This window comes from Ptychodera flava, unplaced genomic scaffold (assembly GCF_041260155.1).
Source record: "Ptychodera flava strain L36383 unplaced genomic scaffold, AS_Pfla_20210202 Scaffold_149__1_contigs__length_95607_pilon, whole genome shotgun sequence".
Classification (NCBI taxonomy): domain Eukaryota; kingdom Metazoa; phylum Hemichordata; class Enteropneusta; family Ptychoderidae; genus Ptychodera; species Ptychodera flava.
In genome coordinates, this window is record NW_027248331.1 from 72,039 (window position 1) to 91,582 (window position 19,544).

A 19,544-nucleotide genomic window follows, 5' to 3' on the forward strand; every position below is an offset into this window, starting at 1 on the left:
CTATCCGGGCCCAAAACCCGCGCAAAAAAGCAGTGGTCTCAGCAAAAAAAATCGAATTTGCATGCTTAGCGCGCTATCACTGTATCCTATGTTTACTTCCGGGTATGGATTCCTTCGCCGCCATGTTAGAACACCGTACATTTCATACCCGCCGTAAATAAGCCATACTAGCATTCCCAGATCTTGAGCAGTCTTAAAATACACATATTTCGAGAAAATAATAAATAACTGAACGATCCATGTCAATTTTAAACTTTCTGAAACCGGCACATTGAAGCGGGGCAGTGTTGAAAATGTCGGAAAATTCGAGAAAGTCCACTCGGGCACACCAGTCGAAATGCATATGACCTAATTATGTGAACAAATAATGGCGTGAAATACAACATAAACGGCAACTTACCGGTTATTTGTCAGTTTCGGAACGAAAATAATCCTTCCGATGGTGTTTTAAACTGGAAAAGAGAGATTTTCCGTATCTGGGAAAAAACCTTAACGACTACGAGCTATTATGTGGGGGCGCTGTTCATTTGAAAAGATTTTATGCAAATGCATGTAAATTAGCTAGGCTGAGATCAGAGTGACTAAATTTAACGGCCGACTTTCTAGTCCTCGCCACTTTTAGTGGTCGGCATTGCCAACACTACCGATCATATTGGTCACTTTATTCCTGATACAAGACAACATAGCACTACATCCGTTCTATCATGACTTTTTTGACCACTTCTAAGCAGTAAGAGACTTTATTAAGCTTCTATCATCTCGGCCGTAAACTACCTCGGGGAGAATATTAAAATGCCCTTAGAACCCTGCCAGTCGAACGTACATATCACAAGGCATTTCTGTTATTACATTTATGCTGAGTCATTGAATGGTAAATTTTGTATAAAAAAGAAAATCAATCTAAATTCATGTTTGCCAAATATAGATTGTTCCATCTGCAGTAAATGTAGACACAGAATAAAATTTGTACATTTTTCTCTTTATTTACTTTTTTGACAGGCGATGGCAAGTACTCTACAGGCAAACTCGAAGTCTTCTGCCTGTGTATAACCATTGAAATTGCCGTACTTTAGGTAGGGAATATAGTCAGCTCTTTATTGGGCACTTGTCACAAACTGCCCACTAAGAGTCACTAAATTTAACGGCCGACTTTCTAGTCCTAACCACTTTTAGTGGTCGGCATTGCCAAATACTACCGACCATATTGGTCACTTTATTCCTGATACAAGACAACATAGCACGACATCCGTTTTATCATGACTTTTTTTGACCGCTTCTAAGCAGTAAGAGACTTTATTGAGCTCCTATCATCTCGGCCGTAACCTACCTCGGGGAGAATATTTAAATGCCCTTAGAACCCTGCCAGTCCAACGTACATATCACAAGGCATTTCCGTTATTACATTTATGCTGAGTCATGAATGGTAAATTTTGTATAAAAAAGAAAATCAATCTAAATTCATGTTTGCCAGAAATAGATTGTTCCATCTGCGGTAAATGTAGACGCAGAATAAAATTTTTACATTTTTGTCATTATTTATTTTTCTGACAGGTGATTGGTAGTACTCTACTGGCAAATTTAAAGTCTTCTGCCTGTGTATACCATTGAAATTGCCGTACTTTAGGTAGGGAATATAGTCAGCTCTTTATTGGGCACTTGTCACAGCTGCCCGCTAAGAGTCACTAAATTTAACGGCCGACTTTTTAGTCCTCGCCACTTTTAGTGGTCGATATTGCCAAACACTACCGAGCATATTGTCACTTTATTCCTGATACAAGACAACATAGCACTACATCTGCTCTATCATGACGTTTTTTGACCACTTCTAAGCAGTAAGAGACTTTATTAAGCTTTTATCATCTCGGCCGTAAACTACCTCGGGGAGAATATTAAAATACCCTTAGAACCCTGCCATTCAAACGTACATATCACAAGGCATTTCCGTTATTAAAATTTATGCTGAGTCACTGAATTGTAAATTTTGTATAAAAAAGAAAATCAATCTAAATTCATGTTTACCAGAAGTAGATTGCTCCATCTGCGATAAATGTAGATGCAGAATATGATTTGTATATTTTTGTCTTTATTTACTTTTCTGACAGGCGATGGGTAGTACTCTACTAGCAAACTCGAATTCTTCTGCCTGTGTATAACCATGGAAATTGCCGTACTTTAGGTAGGGAATATAGTCAGCTCTTTATTGGGCACTTGTCACTAGCTGCCCACTAAGAGTCACTAATTTTAACGGCCGACTTTCTAGTCCTCGCCACTTTTAGTGGTCGATATTGCCAAACACTACCCAGCATATTGGTCACTTATTCCTGATACAAGACAACAAAGCACTACATCGTTCTATCATAACTTTTTTTGACCTTTTGTAAGCAGTAAGAGACTTTATTAAGCTTTTATCATCTCGGCCGTAAACTGCCTCGGGGAGAATATTAAAATACCTTTAGAACCCTGCCATTCAAACGTACATATCACAAGGCATTTCCGTTATTAAAATTTATGCTGAGTCACTGAATTGTAAATTTTGTATAAAAAAGAAAATCAATCTAAATTCATGTTTGCCAGAAATAGATTGTTCCATCTGCGATAAATGTAGACGCAGAATAAGATTTGTACATTTTTGTCTTTATTTACTTTTCTGACAGGCGATGGGTAGTACTCTACTGGCAAACTCGAAGTCTTCTGCCTGTGTATAACCATTGAAATTGCCGTACTTTAGGTAGGGAATATAGTCAGCTCTTTATTGGGCACTTGTCACAAGCTGCCCACTAAGAGTCACTAAATTTAACGGCCGACTTTCTAGTCCTCGCCACTTTTAGTGGTCGGCATTGCCAAACACTACCGAGCATATTGGTCACTTTATTCCTGATACAAGACAACATAGCACTACATCCCTTCTATCATGACTTTTTTGACCACTTCTAAGCAGTAAGAGACTTTATTAAGCTTATATCATCTCGGCCGTAAACTGCCTCGGGGAGAATATTAAAATGCCCTTAGAACCCTGCCAGTCCAACGTACATATCACAAGGCATTTCCGTTATTACATTTATGCTGAGTCATTGAATGGTAAATTTTGTATAAAAAAGAAAATCAATCTAAATTCATGTTTGCCAGAAATAGATTGTTCCATCTGCGGTAAATGTAGACGCAGAATAAAATTTGTACATTTTTGTCTTTATTTACTTTTCTGACAGGCGATGGGTAGTACTCTACTGGCAAACTCGAAGTCTTCTGCCTGTGTATAACCATTGAAATTGCCGTACTTTAGGTAGGGAATATAGTCAGCTCTGTATTGGGCACTTGTCACAAGCTGCCCTCTAAGAGTCACTAAATTTAACGGCCGACTTTCTAGTCCTCGCCACTTTTAGTGGTCGGCATTGCCAAATACTACCGAGCATATTGGTCACTTTATTCCTGATACAAGACAACATAGCACTACATCCGTTCTATCATGATTTTTTTGACCACTTCTAAGCAGTAAGAGACTTTATTAAGCTTCTATCATCTCGGCCGTAAACTGCCTCGGGGAGAATATTAAAATGCCCTTAGAACCCTGCCAGTCCAACGTACATATCACAAGGCATTTCCGTTATTACATTTATGCTGAGTCATTGAATGGTAAATTTTGTATAAAAAAGAAAATCAATCTAAATTCATGTTTGCCAGAAATAGATTGTTCCATCTGCGGTAAATGTAGACGCAGAATAAATTTGTACATTTTTGTCTTTATTTACTTTTCTGACAGGCGATGGGTAGTACTCTACTGGCAAACTCGAAGTCTTCTGCCTGTGTATAACCATTGAAATTGCCGTACTTTAGGTAGGGAATATAGTCAGCTCTTTATTGGGCACTTGTCACAAGCTGCCCGCTAAGAGTCACTAAATTTAACGGCCGACTTTCTAGTCCTCGCCACTTTTAGTGGTCGGCATTGCCAAACACTACCGAGCATATTGGTCACTTTATTCCTGATACAAGACAACATAGCACTACATCCGTTCTATCATGACTTTTTTGACCACTTCTAAGCAGTAAGAGACTTTATTAAGCTTCTATCATCTCGGCCGTAAACTGCCTCGGGGAGAATATTTAAATGCCCTTAGAACCCTGCCAGTCCAACGTACATATCACAAGGCATTTCCGTTATTACATTTATGCTGAGTCATTGAATGGTAAATTTTGTATAAAAAAGAAAATCAATCTAAATTCATGTTTGCCAGAAATAGATTGTTCCATCTGCGGTAAATGTAGACGCAGAATAAAATTTGTACATTTTTGTCTTTATTTATTTTTCTGACAGGCGATTGGTAGTACTCTACTGGCAAACTCGAAGTCTTCTGCCTGTGTATAACCATTGAAATTGCCGTACTTTAGGTAGGGAATATAGTCAGCTCTTTATTGGGCACTTGTCACAAGCTGCCCGCTAAGAGTCACTAAATTTAACGGCCGACTTTCTAGTCCTCGCCACTTTTAGTGGTCGGCATTGCCAAACACTACCGAGCATATTGGTCACTTTATTCCTGATACAAGACAACATAGCACTACATCCGTTCTATCATGACTTTTTTGACCACTTCTAAGCAGTAAGAGACTTTATTAAGCTTTTATCATCTCGGCCGTAAACTGCCTCGGGGAGAATATTAAAATACCCTTAGAACCCTGCCATTCCAACGTACATATCACAAGGCATTTCCGCTATTAAAATTTTGCTGAGTCACTGAATTGTAAATTTTGTATAAAAAGAATATCAATCTAAATTCATGTTTGCCAGAAATAGATTGTTCCATCTGCGATAAATGTAGACGCAGAATATAATTTGTACATTTTTGTCTTTATTTACTTTTCTGACAGGCGATGGGTAGTACTCTACTGGCAAACTCGAAGTCTTCTGCCTGTGTATAACCATTGAAGAAATTGCCGTACTTTAGGTAGCGAATATAGTCAGCTCTTTATTGGGCACTTGTCACAAGCTGCCCGCTAAGAGTCACTAAATTTAACGGCCGACTTTCTAGTCCTCGCCACTTTTAGTGGTCGGCATTGCCAAACACTACCGAGCATATTGGTCACTTTATTCCTGATACAAGACAACAAAGCACTACATCCGTTCTATCATGACTTTTTTTGACCACTTCTAAGCAGTAAGAGACTTTATTAAGCTTCTATCATCTCGGCCGTAAACTGCCTCGGGGAGAATATTAAAATGCCCTTAGAACCCTGCCAGTCCAACGTACATATCACAAGGCATTTCCGCTATTAAATTTATGCTGAGTCATTGAATTGTAAATTTTGTATAAAAAAGAAAATCAATCTAAATTCATGTTTGCCAGAAATAGATTGTTCCATCTGCGGTAAATGTAGACGCAGAATAAAATTTGTACATTTTTGTCTTTATTTACTTTTCTGACAGGCGATGGGTAGTACTCTACTGGCAAACTCGAAGTCTTCTGCCTGTGTATAACCATTGAAATTGCCGTACTTTAGGTAGGGAATATAGTCAGCTCTTTATTTGGCACTTGTCACAAACTGCCCGCTAAGAGTCACTAAATTTAACGGCCGACTTTCTAGTCCTCGCCACTTTTAGTGGTCGGCATTGCCAAACACTACCGAGCATATTGGTCACTTTATTCCTGATACAAGACAACATAGCACTACATCCGTTCTATCATAACTTTTTTTGACCACTTCTAAGCAGTAAGAGACTTTATTAAGCTTCTATCATCTCGGCCGTAAACTGCCTCGGGGAGAATATTAAAATGCCCTTAGAACCCTGCCAGTCCAACGTACATATCACAAGGCATTTCCGTTATTACATTTTTGATGAGTCATCTGAATGTAAATTTTGTATAAAAAAGAAAATCAATCTAAATTCATGTTTGCCAGAAATAGATTGTTCCATCTGCGGTAAATGTAGACGCAGAATAAAATTTGTACATTTTTGTCTTTATTTACTTTTCTGACAGGCGATGGGTAGTACTCTACTGGCAAACTCGAAGTCTTCTGCCTGTGTATAACCATTGAAATTTGCCGTACTTTAGGTAGGGAATATAGTCAGCTCTTTATTGGGCACTTGTCACAAGCTGCCCGCTAAGAGTCACTAAATTTAACGGCCGACTTTCTAGTCATCGCCACTTTTAGTGGTCGGCATTGCCAAACACTACCGAGCATATTGGTCACTTTATTCCTGATACAAGACAACATAGCACTACATCCGTTCTATCATGACTTTTTTTGACCACTTCTAAGCAGTAAGAGACTTTATTAAGCTTCTATCATCTCGGCCGTAAACTGCCTCGGGGAGAATATTAAAATGCCCTTAGAACCCTGCCAGTCCAACGTACATATCACAAGGCATTTCCGTTATTACATTTATGCTGAGTCATTGAATGGTAAATTTTGTATAAAAAAGAAAATCAATCTAAATTCATGTTTGCCAGAAATAGATTGTTCCATCTGCGGTAAATGTAGACGCAGAATAAAATTTGTACATTTTTGTCTTTATTTACTTTTCTGACAGGCGATGGGTAGTACTCTACTGGCAAACTCGAAGTCTTCTGCCGTGTATAACCATTGAAATTGCCGTACTTTAGGTAGGGAATATAGTCAGCTCTTTATTGGGCACTTGTCACAAGCTGCCCGCTAAGAGTCACTAAATTTAACGGCCGACTTTCTAGTCCTCGCCACTTTTATGTGCATGCCAACAATACAGAGCATAGCACTACTATCCGTTACAATACATGACTTTTTTTGACCACTTCTAAGCAGTAAGAGACTTTATTAAGCTTCTATCATCTCGGCCGTAAACTGCCTCGGGGAGAATATTAAAATGCCCTTAGAACCCTGCCAGTCCAACGTACATATCACAAGGCATTTCCGTTATTACATTTATGCTGAGTCATTGAATGGTAAATTTTGTATAAAAAAGAAAATCAATCTAAATTCATGTTTGCCAGAAATAGATTGTTCCATCTGCGGTAAATGTAGACGCAGAATAAAATTTGTACATTTTTGTGTTTATTTACTTTTCTGACAGGCGATGGGTAGTACTCTACTGGCAAACTCGAAGTCTTCTGCCTGTGTATAACCATTGAAATTGCCGTACTTTAGGTAGGGAATATAGTCAGCTCTTTATTGGGCACTTGTCACAAGCTGCCCGCTAAGAGTCACTAAATTTAACGGCCGACTTTCTAGTCCTCGCCACTTTTAGTGGTCGGCATTGCCAAACACTACCGAGCATATTGGTCACTTTATTCCTGATACAAGACAACATAGCACTACATCCGTTCTATCATGACTTTTTTGACCACTTCTAAGCAGTAAGAGACTTTATTAAGCTTCTATCATCTCGGCCGTAAACTGCCTCGGGGAGAATATTAAAATGCCCTTAGAACCCTGCCAGTCCAACGTACATATCACAAGGCATTTCCGTTATTACATTTATGCTGAGTCATTGAATGGTAAATTTTGTATAAAAAAGAAAATCAATCTAAATTCATGTTTGCCAGAAATAGATTGTTCCATCTGCGGTAAATGTAGACGCAGAATAAAATTTGTACATTTTTGTCTTTATTTACTTTTCTGACAGGCGATGGGTAGTACTCTACTGGCAAACTCGAAGTCTTCTGCCTGTGTATAACCATTGAAATTGCCGTACTTTAGGTAGGGAATATAGTCAGCTCTTTATTGGGCACTTGTCACAAGCTGCCGCTAAGAGTCACTAAATTTAACGGCCGACTTTCTAGTCCTCGCCACTTTTAGTGGTCGGCATTGCCAAACACTACCGAGCATATTGGTCACTTTATTCCTGATACAAGACAACATAGCACTACATCCGTTCTATCATGACTTTTTTTGACCACTTCTAAGCAGTAAGAGACTTTATTAAGCTTCTATCATCTCGGCCGTAAACTGCCTCGGGGAGAATATTAAAATGCCCTTAGAACCCTGCCAGTCCAACGTACATATCACAAGGCATTTCCGTTATTACATTATCTGAGTCATTGAATGGTAAATTTTGTATAAAAAAAAAATCATCTCAATATTTGTTAAAAAAAAATCAATCAAATTCATGTTTGCAGAAATAGATTGTTCCATCTGCGGTAAATGTAGACGCAAAATAAAATTTGTACATTTTTAGCTACTATAGACTATAGTCTATAGAAGCTATTGGGATGGGTATCCGTCCGGCGTCCGGCGTCAGTCTGTATATATGTATGTATGTATGTATGTATGTATGTATGTATGTATGTATGTATGTATGTATGTATGTATGTATGTATGTATGTATGTATGTATGTATGTATGTATGTATGTATGTATGTATGTATGTATGTATGTATGTATGTATGTATGTATGTATGTATGTATGTATGTATGTATGTATGTATGTATGTATGTATGTATGTATGTATGTATGTATGTATGTATGTATGTATGTATGTATGTATGTATGTCCGTTTGTGAGGCGTCCGTCCACTCAAATATCTTGAGAACCGCGGTACGTACTGATTTGATATTGGTTGTGGAGATGAAAAATATGATTTTGAGAAACCTTTTTTTTTTTATTTTTTGATATTGTTGAAAATAGGCAAATTAGTGCCAAAAAACGCGTTTTTGGTAAAATCTTCCTCTTCATAACCGCTGGTCAGACAGCTTTGATATTTGGTATACAGGTCCCTAGGGATAACCCAACTCGGATTTGTTCAAATTGTGATGAAATGTGCAAATCTGTATTTTTAAGGAATTTTCTTTGCAATTTTTGTTCAAAAATTTATTTCTTCAAAAATGCTCGTCTGACAGCTTTGATATTTGGGATAGAGGTTTCCTACAGATAAAGTAAATGGTCAGAAATGTTAAAATTGTGGTGATGTATGCCTTGTATTATTTTTAAATAATGCTTTTATCCATTTGTACTTTTATAATCTGTTGCTTTGTAGTCGATTTTGCTGAAGCTACGGTCTGCGCATGCGCACAATTGAAAGCCAAAACTGAGAGGTGAAGAATCGAAATAGACGCCATCTGTTTCTCGGACTTGTCCGATGTTTTACGTTCAAACGTTTCAGTGGTTATTTGAATATGTTTCATAAATGTATAGTTGACAGACATGGTACTTTTGCCGATGTCATGTATTTTTTGGTTCGTAAGGTGCCCTCGATCGACTGAACAATGATGGCCTCCATAGACGATAATCAACGGGTACCAACCAGCGTATCTGTGGCAGAAGTGTCATTCTTACGGTGGAAGGCAACCACTGGCCCGTAGTATGTTAGGCTAATGGTTATGCTACGCTTAGTATGCGCATGCGCATATAACAAGTTAGCCATGGTTTGCACAAAACGGACGCCATTTTGTTTCTCAGTCTAGGGGGAGCTTTTAAGATTTAACTTTTAAGCGAGTATTTGATCATGTCTCGTCGACATGAAGTAGACATTGTTTGTACTTTTGTCGCTGTCGCGTATTTTTGGTGCGGAAGGCTCATCCGATCGACTGAAGAATTATGCCTCCGTATTGGGTACTCACCCGGGGGGGCCCGGTACCGGCGAATATTGATTTCGTTGCCGGCAAATCTGTTAGTTCTACCGGGGAAGGCATTCCACCGACCCGTTGCCGTTGTATGGAGCTGGGTCCAGAGCGAGGCCACGCGCATGTGCATATGACACTAGTTTGCCTCATGCAGTAGCCGTCCTCTCGACACAACGATAACTTTTCGATTTCTGTCGCTTATTTTGGGTAATTTCGTCAGTTTTTGTGTTGATTTTGACATCATTGTTGACTTCGATGACAGTGTGTGCTTATATGTTGATTGATTTACATAAGAAGTACGCGCATGGCATGATCGTTTCATGTGGCCAAGCACGCCGGAACAGCCATAGTAGAGTGAGTCATGACCATGTGCTGCTAATGTAAATTGATATGAGGGAACATGGGGAATGCTGACTGTGGATTAAACAGCCTATCTCATGACCCAGTTTACCGTAACGTAAAACATCAGCCAAAATCATCGTGTTTGCCATTGTCGTGTCAACAGTATTACTCTACCATTTACTGACTATTAAAAAGGTAAGTTGTACAAATGTTTAAATCTCTGAGTGATTGTATATGTCAATGTGAAGAATTGCGCTGTTCACCGTTACAGATCTGTTGCTGTACGCGCCCGACATCGGACATGCAGCTTGAAATGCGGACAATTTAATGTTGCAGGCGTGGCTGTTTTGGCAGCTTGTTCTCTGAGTCGTGAATGTCTTTTGGTATTCATTGTTACACTAGCAGTCGCCCACTAAGATGAATTTTCATCGTTCTTGCAAGCGTAATTTTCAAAAGCGCAATCTAACAATGCCGCGGACAAATTAATTTGTGCATATTAATGAGAGGAATACAACTTGGAGAAGTCGGCCAGTTGCGAACTCGGCCAGTTTGGAGAAACTTGAAGTCTGCCATGCCAGTGGGCGAACTCGGCCAGTAGAGCATGCACCCAATTAGAATATATGATTTAAATAGCGTTCTTTTTCTGAAGTCTCACCAAAGTTATTTGCGAAAGCGATCTAAATGTTATGCGTAAGGTGAGCGTAGTGTTTGCAAATTTCACAGATCACAGCTCAACGCGACGCACGTATGATGTACACATTGCGTAAAATTAAAGATGGCGGTGTATCGCGATCGTGGCAGCGAGTTTTGCAGCCTTCGTCATGGTTTCACTTGAAGTGCGTTAAAAAGTCATGGGAGTTAATACTATGAAGCAAATTAGTTACGAGTCGTCAAGCCATGAATTTCACTGAAGAAATGGCATAATGTTTGCGTGAACTTTAATACGGTACGCGCGCGATCTGCAGAAACACCGAGCTTCTCGAGGCAGACCGTACATGTTTTGCAGGGTGGACGTGGGACCTCTTCGCGTTGTTTTCTGAATGTTCGTAGTAGTATTAAACCGACAAAATAACAAAAAACTTATCGTAGTAAAAAGCTTAAACTGGCATGTGCCGATAAAGTATTTAACTGTGAAGAGAATGCGTATGCAATCATATTGCTTTGTTGCGAGTGGCCGACTTCTCCCAATAGTGCACTGGCCGAGTTGGTCGGCGCCGGCGCTGGCCGAGTTCGCAACTGGCCGACTTCTCCGGGTACCAATGATCATGAGAGGGGGAAGCGTAAATTGTGAACGGCCCTATTCTTCTAGTGTAGTAGTTATGTAATGTTTTGATATTTTGTGTTCACTATGTTTTGTTTGTCATGATTTAAGGAAGTACTTTCATGCATTAAAGTTTCATTTACCTTTGGCCTTTGACTCTACCGCGAGAGGTGTATTAAGTAACTGTTTGGAATTACTTATCAGGTTTACTATGCCAAGGAAGAAGAACTGGAGAAAGTCAGCAGCTAAAAAACGGGTATGTTACAGGATTTCAATCTTCTGTTTATTTAGTTAAATATCTGTAGATACAAAAAGCAAGTACACTAGCAAATAGGACTTACAATGTAAGTGTAAGATTACCATGATTGAAAGTAATCATTGCAATTCTGTAAAATTTAGCTGCAGTAATTTCTTTACAGTATGCATGCTATTTGTTACATGGAATATCAGTAAATTCAGTTACCCCAACTTCAGCTTTTTTGCATTGTTTTTTTTCAGTGAACAGTGACTGTTTTTTGGTTTAGTTGATTAAACAATATTATGTGTCCCAAGTGTTGCTTTCTAGCTCTGCACTTAATTATAATGTGTTGAATTGAAAACAGCTGGCCGTTGTGTCCCAACTCCTCTCCTCCTTGTTCCATGATCAGTTTACAGTGTGAACAGATTGTAGTTTCAGTACAGTTTATATCTTACAAAAGCCAAATCATATTTTGATGATCAAACTACCAGATTTCAGCTTGTGAAGTAGATTGTTCATAAATTTTAATTTATATATTTTATACACTTGAATAATGAAAGAAAACAATTCAGAGCTTTAACTCTCCACTATGTAATGCAGAATATATATTGAACCATTGAAAGATTTGTTTTTACAAAGAATCACTTCAGATACAAATCAGAGATGTCATTGATTTAGTTGCTGGGTGAAAAAAATATGTCAGTTCGTAGAATATTTGCTGAATTTAAAGTGGTTTAATGAGTGATTTCCAAATTTTGTTTACAGACTGGCTGTGTTGAAGGAGGTACTGAAGATGATATCTCTGGTTTGGATGATGCAAGTACAAAATATCACCTATCGCAAGATGAACAGAGTGATAAATTTGTGCATTATACACAGTTAGACAACAGAAGTTCTTGCAATTTAATGAGACATAATGGCGTGTTTGACAAATATTGTGCGACTGACAATAATCATACAACAACCGGTAAAAGTGCGACTAGAGATATTTCACATCTGTCAACACAGTGTGATGTCAACATTTATGAAGCAGCTTGTGACAATATGAAATGTGAGAACATTCAAGAGTCAGCTACTGAGGCTGTACATGACAGCAATAGGCAATCTTTGAACTGGGAATGTTACACAATAAGTTTTGTTGTCCAAGCGAACAGTCATCAAGGCAGTGATTTGTTTCCCATAGAATCGCGAGGCAGACAGTGCAGTTGTAATGCATTAGTGTATCTTTGTTCATCACAAAAGAGAGATTCATGGACATCTGAAGACCTAGATTCTATTTTACTTGTTGGTGATGATTTATACAGAAAAACTGTTAACCATCTCCGGACTAACAATAAACTTCAGTCTGAGCTGTTAATGTTTGATGAATTACCTAATGTTATACACATTAATTCTGTGCAGTATAATATTAGAAGAGGCAGACAATACTTTGGTTTGTTAGATCATATCTCAGATATTGATGTTCCAGAGTGTTTGCAATTTAAAGATGCTGTAAACAATGCCTTTAAGAATTGCAGTTCTCTGTTTTTGATGATTGGTGGCTACAGTATGGCCCTTTCAAAACACCAAAGTGGCAAGTACTTCATATTTGATTCACACAGTCGTGACACGAATGGGTTTCAACACATTGATGGTGCAAGTATCATATTGTGCTTTGATTCCCAACGTAATGTAATCAACTATCTGTATTCATTATTTGATAACTTGAACTTCAATAAAATGACACCATATGAACTTCAAGAAGTTGTCATTCATGGAAATAATACTGGGTATCAAGTACAAGAACAACAGCATCAAAGGCACGAAGAACTCCTTGCTAATTACTTCAAATACCAGTCACAGCAACTATCTAAGACTGTACAGAACACAATTGACTCTGATGGGAATAATAGTATTGCCTCCATTTCAATCATCAGTAAAAGCAAACACGCAAATACTATGAGCAAGAATACAAACAGAGAAGGAGACAGGAAACTGCATTCAAAGTTAATGAGAGACAAAGAGATAAGAAAAGAAAATTGTTAATGAGAGAAGATGAAACCTTCCATTTGAAAAGAAAAACTTCAGAAACAGAGGTACAAAAAACAATGGGGACAGTATGCTGATAAAAAGATCATGACAAGCAAATGCAGAAAACGTGTATGATAAAACTACGACAAAATCCCATAGTGCGAGAGTGTGAAAAATTAAAGTCGCAATCACACATGAGAACACTCCGACAGAATCCTCAATTCAGAGAAGTGGAAAAGTCAAAGGAAAAATGTACAAAAGAAGTTGCTGCGACAAAACCCTGCATTTCGAGAAAGAGAGAAGGCAAAACTACAATATCATGTAAAGGAACTGCGACAAAATCCAAAATTTAGAGAAGTGGAAAAGTCTAAACTGCGGTTGAATATCAAGGAACTGCGACAAAATCCAAAATTTAGAGAAGTGGAAAATTCTAAACAGCGGTTGAAAATCAAGGAACTGCGACAAAATCCAAAATTTAGAGAAGTGGAAAATTCTAAACTGCGGTTGAAAATCAAGGAACTGCGACAAAATCCAAAATTTAGAGAAGTGGAAAATTCTAAACTGCGGTTGAAAATCAAGGAACTGCGACAAAATCCAAAATTTAGAGAAGTGGAAAATTCTAAACTGCGGTTGAAAATCAAGGAACTGCGACAAAATCCAAAATTTAACGAAGTGGAAAATTCTAAACTGCGGTTGAAAATCAAGGAACTGCGACAAAATCCAAAATTTAGAGACGTGGAAAATTCTAAACTGCAGTTGAAAATCAAGGAACTGCGACAAAATCCAAAATTTAGAGAAGTGGAAAATTCTAAACTGCGGTTGAAAATCAAGGAACTGCGACAAAATCCAAAATTTAGAGACGTGGAAAATTCTAAACTGCGGTTGAAAATCAAGGAACTGCGACAAAATCCAAAATTTAGAGAAGTGGAAAAGTCTAAACTGCGGTTGAAAATCAAGGAACTGCGACAAAATCCAAAATTTAGAGACGTGGAAAATTCTAAACTGCGGTTGAAAATCAAGGAACTGCGACAAAATCCAAAATTTAGAGAAGTGGAAAAGTCTAAACTGCGGTTGAAAATCAAGGAACTGCGACAGATTCCAAAATTTAGACAGAGTGAAAAATTACAATTGAAATCACATATCAAAGTACTGAGAGAAAATCGTGCATTTAGAGAAAGAGAAAAATCAAAATCACAGTCATACATTCAGATCCTGCGAAGAAATCAACTGTATAGAAATGCTGAGAAAGTAAAATTGAGAGCACATATTAGTATCTTGCGAAAAAATTCAAACTTTAGAGAGACTGAGAGAAAGCAGCAACAGGCTTACAGGAAATTACAAAGACAAAATATTCACATCAGAAATATTGAGCAAGCATACAAAAATCAATTGAGGCAATGCACTGGGTTCAGAGAGAAAGAAAAATTTGTTAAAGAAAGAGCAAGAAGCAATAAACAATTTAGAATCAATGAAAGAAAACAAGATAGGCAACGTAAACAATGTGCCAGAAACTGTGATGTCTTCAAAGAGTCAGAACGTGTCACAAGGACGTTCAAGAGACATTCACTTTCAGAAACCATAAAACAAACCAAAAAAAGGCTAGATAAAACAAGGAAACAACAAAAGAGAAATGATTCTAATTATTACCAAACAGAATTGCACCAAAACAAACTAAAACACCATGGCCAGTCATTGAAAGAATGCATCAACATCTTTCACAAAGCAACATCACAAGGTCCAATTTATGTTTGCTCATCATGTCATCAAACCTGGTTCAGAAAATCTGTTACTCAAGCTATAAATGTAACCTTAAAATCTCCTACAGCATTGCAATGTCTAACTGGATATATTTCTGTCAATAATACAGAATGGATATGTAATACATGCCATAGGTGTATATCTGCTGGTAAAGTTCCAAAATTGTCTGTGGCTAACAAAATGCGGTTTCCTGAAATACCTCCAGAGTTACACTTACATCAATTAGAGGAACGATTAATTGCACTGAGGATTCCCTTTATGCATTTGTGCAACTTGCCCCGTGGAGGTCAAAGGTCATTGTCTGGCCCAGTGGTTAACATCCCTACAGATATAACCCCTAGATACATACAGATATACAGATATATACTACCTAGGATGCTGAATGACTCTGCTACCATACCTGTTAAGCTGAAACGAAATTGTCCTACTCAAACTCTGAATTTACTGAAAATATTAGGCCAAATAAAGTGATGGAGCATTGATATGGCTTATGCGTAACAGCACTCTGTACCAAGACTCTGGTATTCAAATTGACCAGTCATGGTTGCACAAAATCAATGATAACACAGATTCTGACACATCCCTCTTTGTTAACAAAAATACAAATACCACCGAAATAGAACCACCTATTGAATCTGAGCCCGAATCTGACAGTGAATCTGATGCCTTCAGTGAAATTGATCCTACAGATAGAACTGTTGCAAACATGGACACTTTACTGGATGATGCAGATTACCGCAATCAAGTTTTCGCATTTGCCCCTTGTGAAGGCCAGAGACCTCTTAGTCTATTTGCAGATCAAGATGCAGAATATCTTGCTTTTCCTGCTATATTCTGTGGACAAAGAAGAGCCATTGACAAAGAAAGCAAACCAAATGTATATTACAGTGACATATGTAAATGGGAAGTGCGTAACATTGATAGACGTGTTGCCAATTCTGTACCAAATATGTTCTTTAAACTGAAAAAGTTACAGTTGAAACAAATCACTGATAAAGTACACCTTGCACTGAGGAGATGTAAAACTGAAGGCAAAACTTACAAAGTTGCAGACTTATTGAATCCTGATAAAGTATGTGAATTACTTAGACTTGATGATGGATTTTACATATTCAGAGATTTGCGAAATTCACCACCCTACTTAGAAAAAAGAAAGAAGGATGTATTTGCTATGATTAGACAACTAGGTTTACCCACATGGTTTATGTCATTGTCAGCTGCTGACACTAAATGGATAGATCTCCATCGCATACTTGGCCTACTTGTGGACGGCAAGAACTATACTGATGATGAACTGAAAGCAATGGACTGGTCCACAAAGAAAGGTTACTACAAGCTGACCCTGTCACGTGTGCACGGTTCTTTGACCATAGAGTGCATGAGTTCATAAACACTGTACTGAAAAGTCCACATGAACCAATTGGCAAAGTCACTGATTATTTCTACAGGGTTGAATTCCAACAACGTGGCTCACCACACATTCATATGTTAATGTGGATAGAGGATGCACCAAACTATCAGCAAAATTCTCTTGAAGAAGTCACAGCTTTTATTGATAAATATGTGTCATGCTCCTCTGATGTATCAAATGAAATATCCGACCTAATTAATTTACAAAACACAAAAACTCAAAAACATGCAGACAAAAAGGTAACCCATATGTCGTTTTGGCTATCCAATGCCTCCAATGTCAGAGACAATGATTCTAACACCACTAGACGATGATGATCCAGAGGAACATAAGAAATATGTGGACAAATATGAAGATATTAAACAGAAGTTAGACCATATGAAAGAAGGCAAATCTATGTCATATTGTGACTTTCTTGCCACAGAGTTACAAATCAGTCAAGATGATTACATTAAGTGTATTCGAAGTTCCCTTCGCACTGCAACTGTATTCCTCCAGCGAAAACCGTGTGATCTACGTGTCAATGCTTACATGAAATATTTATTACCTGCCTGGGGTGCCAATCATGACCTTCAATTTGTGCTTGACCCATATGCATGTGCCATGTACATTGTATCATACATCAGCAAATCCCAAAGAGGCATGAGTGCATTACTTGAACAGGCATGCAAAGAAGCTAGAAGAGGTAACATGGAGCTCAAAGCACAAGTCAGACATATTGGAAATAAATTTCTAAATAATGTAGAAATCAGTGCACAAGAAGCTGCTTATATCATACTGCAAATGCCTCTCACTAGAGCCACAAGACAAGTTGTCTTCATTAATACATCACCTCCACATGAAAGAACATTTCTACTGAAAAGTAAAGCAGCACTTGAGAACACACCTGCTGATTCCACTGATATAGAAAGTGATAATTTAATCAAACGTTATGCTAGGAGACCTAAATCATTAGACAATTGGTGCCTTGCAGATTATGCTTCAAAACTTCAAGTTACATACCCCAAAAAAGACAACAGCGAACCATCACATGTGAATGATGACAATCCTGAAATTGTAAATAATTCAGACACTGAAGACTTGGCAACAAGTGTAATACCGAATACTGACAAGATAAATATATCCCTGAGAAATGGAATTACAATACGAGAACGACAGAATCACTGTATAATACGCTCTGTCAACTATAGTAAGAAGGTTGACTATGAAAATTATTGTCGTGAAAAATTATTGTTGTACATGCCTTGGAGGGATGAAAACACTGACCTTTATGATGGATGTAATACATTTCAACAATCCTATGAAATTAACAAGTACAAGATTGCAAAAAATGTACATAAATATGAACATTATACAGAGGAACTAGAACAGGCCAAGCAGGCGACAGGGCAACTTGATATTGATGCTTTCAACCACATTGCACCAAATGCACAACAAACTGAAAGAGAAGATTTACAAACAGGCTCTACACCCAGTGATCACTATATATACTTTGATCCTGATAAAGCAGAACATGCTACTTATGATATAGCATGCGACATAGGTTTGAATACTGCAGGTATAACCAATGATAGCACCACTTTGCCAGGGCGTATGCCTGATGAACAGTACCATAACCTTGTGAGATCTCTGAATTTAAAACAATCAGAAATATTCCATCATGTACTAAAATGGATTAAGACGAAGGAAGACCCATTACATATATTTATAACAGGAGGTGGGGGCACTGGTAAAAGTGTAATAGTCAAGGCACTGTATCAAGCTTTACATCGCTATCTCTGTTCAACTGCTGGGGAAAATCCAGATGATTGTCGATTATTACTCTGTGCACCTACTGGGAAAACAGCAGATAATATCAATGGAAGTACAATACATGCAGCTTTCAAAGTACCTGCAAGTCAAGGATACAAATACAAACCACTGGACAGTGATAGGCTAAATACATTACGAGCCAAATATCAAAACCTATCAGTTGTCATCATAGATGAAATCAGTATGGTTGGGAATGAGCTCTTCAACTTCATAAACCTTCGTCTGCAACAAATCAAGGGTAATAATCAAGTGTTTGGTGGTATCTCAGTAATATGTGTTGGTGATTTATTTCAACTGAAACCTGTAATGGACAACTGGATATTCAATGACTTAATTAAAGACTATGGTCCGTTAGCAACAAACCTTTGGAAGGAGTATTTCACGATGCATGAACTTACTGAAATCATGAGACAGAAGGATGATGAACATTTTGCAAAGTTATTGAATCGACTTAGAGAAGGAAACCACACTGATCAAGATATGACAGAATTGCAGCAACGTATTGTACTTCCAAATGACCATTCATACAATGAATCAGTCCCTCATTTGTACACTACTAACGAGATGGTAATAGCACATAATAATAAATTATTTCATAATGCTGTCACACACAAGATTACGGTACCTGCTTTGGATACAGTTATAGGTGATGTATCTCCACAGACAAAAACACAGATACTGAAAACAATTCCCAAAGATCCGTCCAAAACATGTGGTTTATTATCAGAGACACCAATAGCTGTTGCACTCCATTATGATATTACTGCCAATATAGATGTCAATGATGGAATGACAAATGGGCAGGTTGTACAGTGCAACAAATAGACCACAGAATGACAGGAACTTCAAACAATAGACCAAGTATAATTTGGGTTGAATTCGATGACAAAGATGTTGGGCTTCAAAGAAGACGCAAATACAAACATTTATACCAACCTGCTATTAACATAAAATGGACACCAATTTTTGACATCAAACGCCAATTTCCCATTACAAGATACAATAAACATGTTTCAGTTATGAGAATCCAATTGCCACTTAGACAGTCAGCAGGTAAAACAATTCACAAATCTCAAGGGGACACTCTTAATGAAGTTGTTATTCACATGGGTCGACGAAAATTGACCACATACACTATGTTGCAATCAGTAGAGTTCGTAAAATAACAGGACTTCACATACTTG

The 19,544-nt window shown here is 37.9% G+C and overlaps 1 protein-coding gene across 1 annotated transcript; it reads left to right on the plus strand.

The window, feature by feature from the left end:
- Positions 1 to 16,815: 16,815 nt before the first annotated feature.
- On the plus strand, positions 16,816 to 19,185 carry LOC139126886 (uncharacterized). Its single transcript, XM_070692810.1, has one exon. It carries the CDS (start codon positions 16,816 to 16,818, stop codon positions 19,183 to 19,185), a length of 2,370 nt encoding a protein of 789 aa, XP_070548911.1.
- The last annotated feature ends 359 nt before the right edge of the window (positions 19,186 to 19,544 follow it).

Excerpts from the sequence above, each read along its gene's own strand:
- LOC139126886 (XM_070692810.1), top strand. The coding sequence starts at position 16,816 with ATGCCTCCAATGTCAGAGACAATGATTCTAACACCACTAGACGATGAT.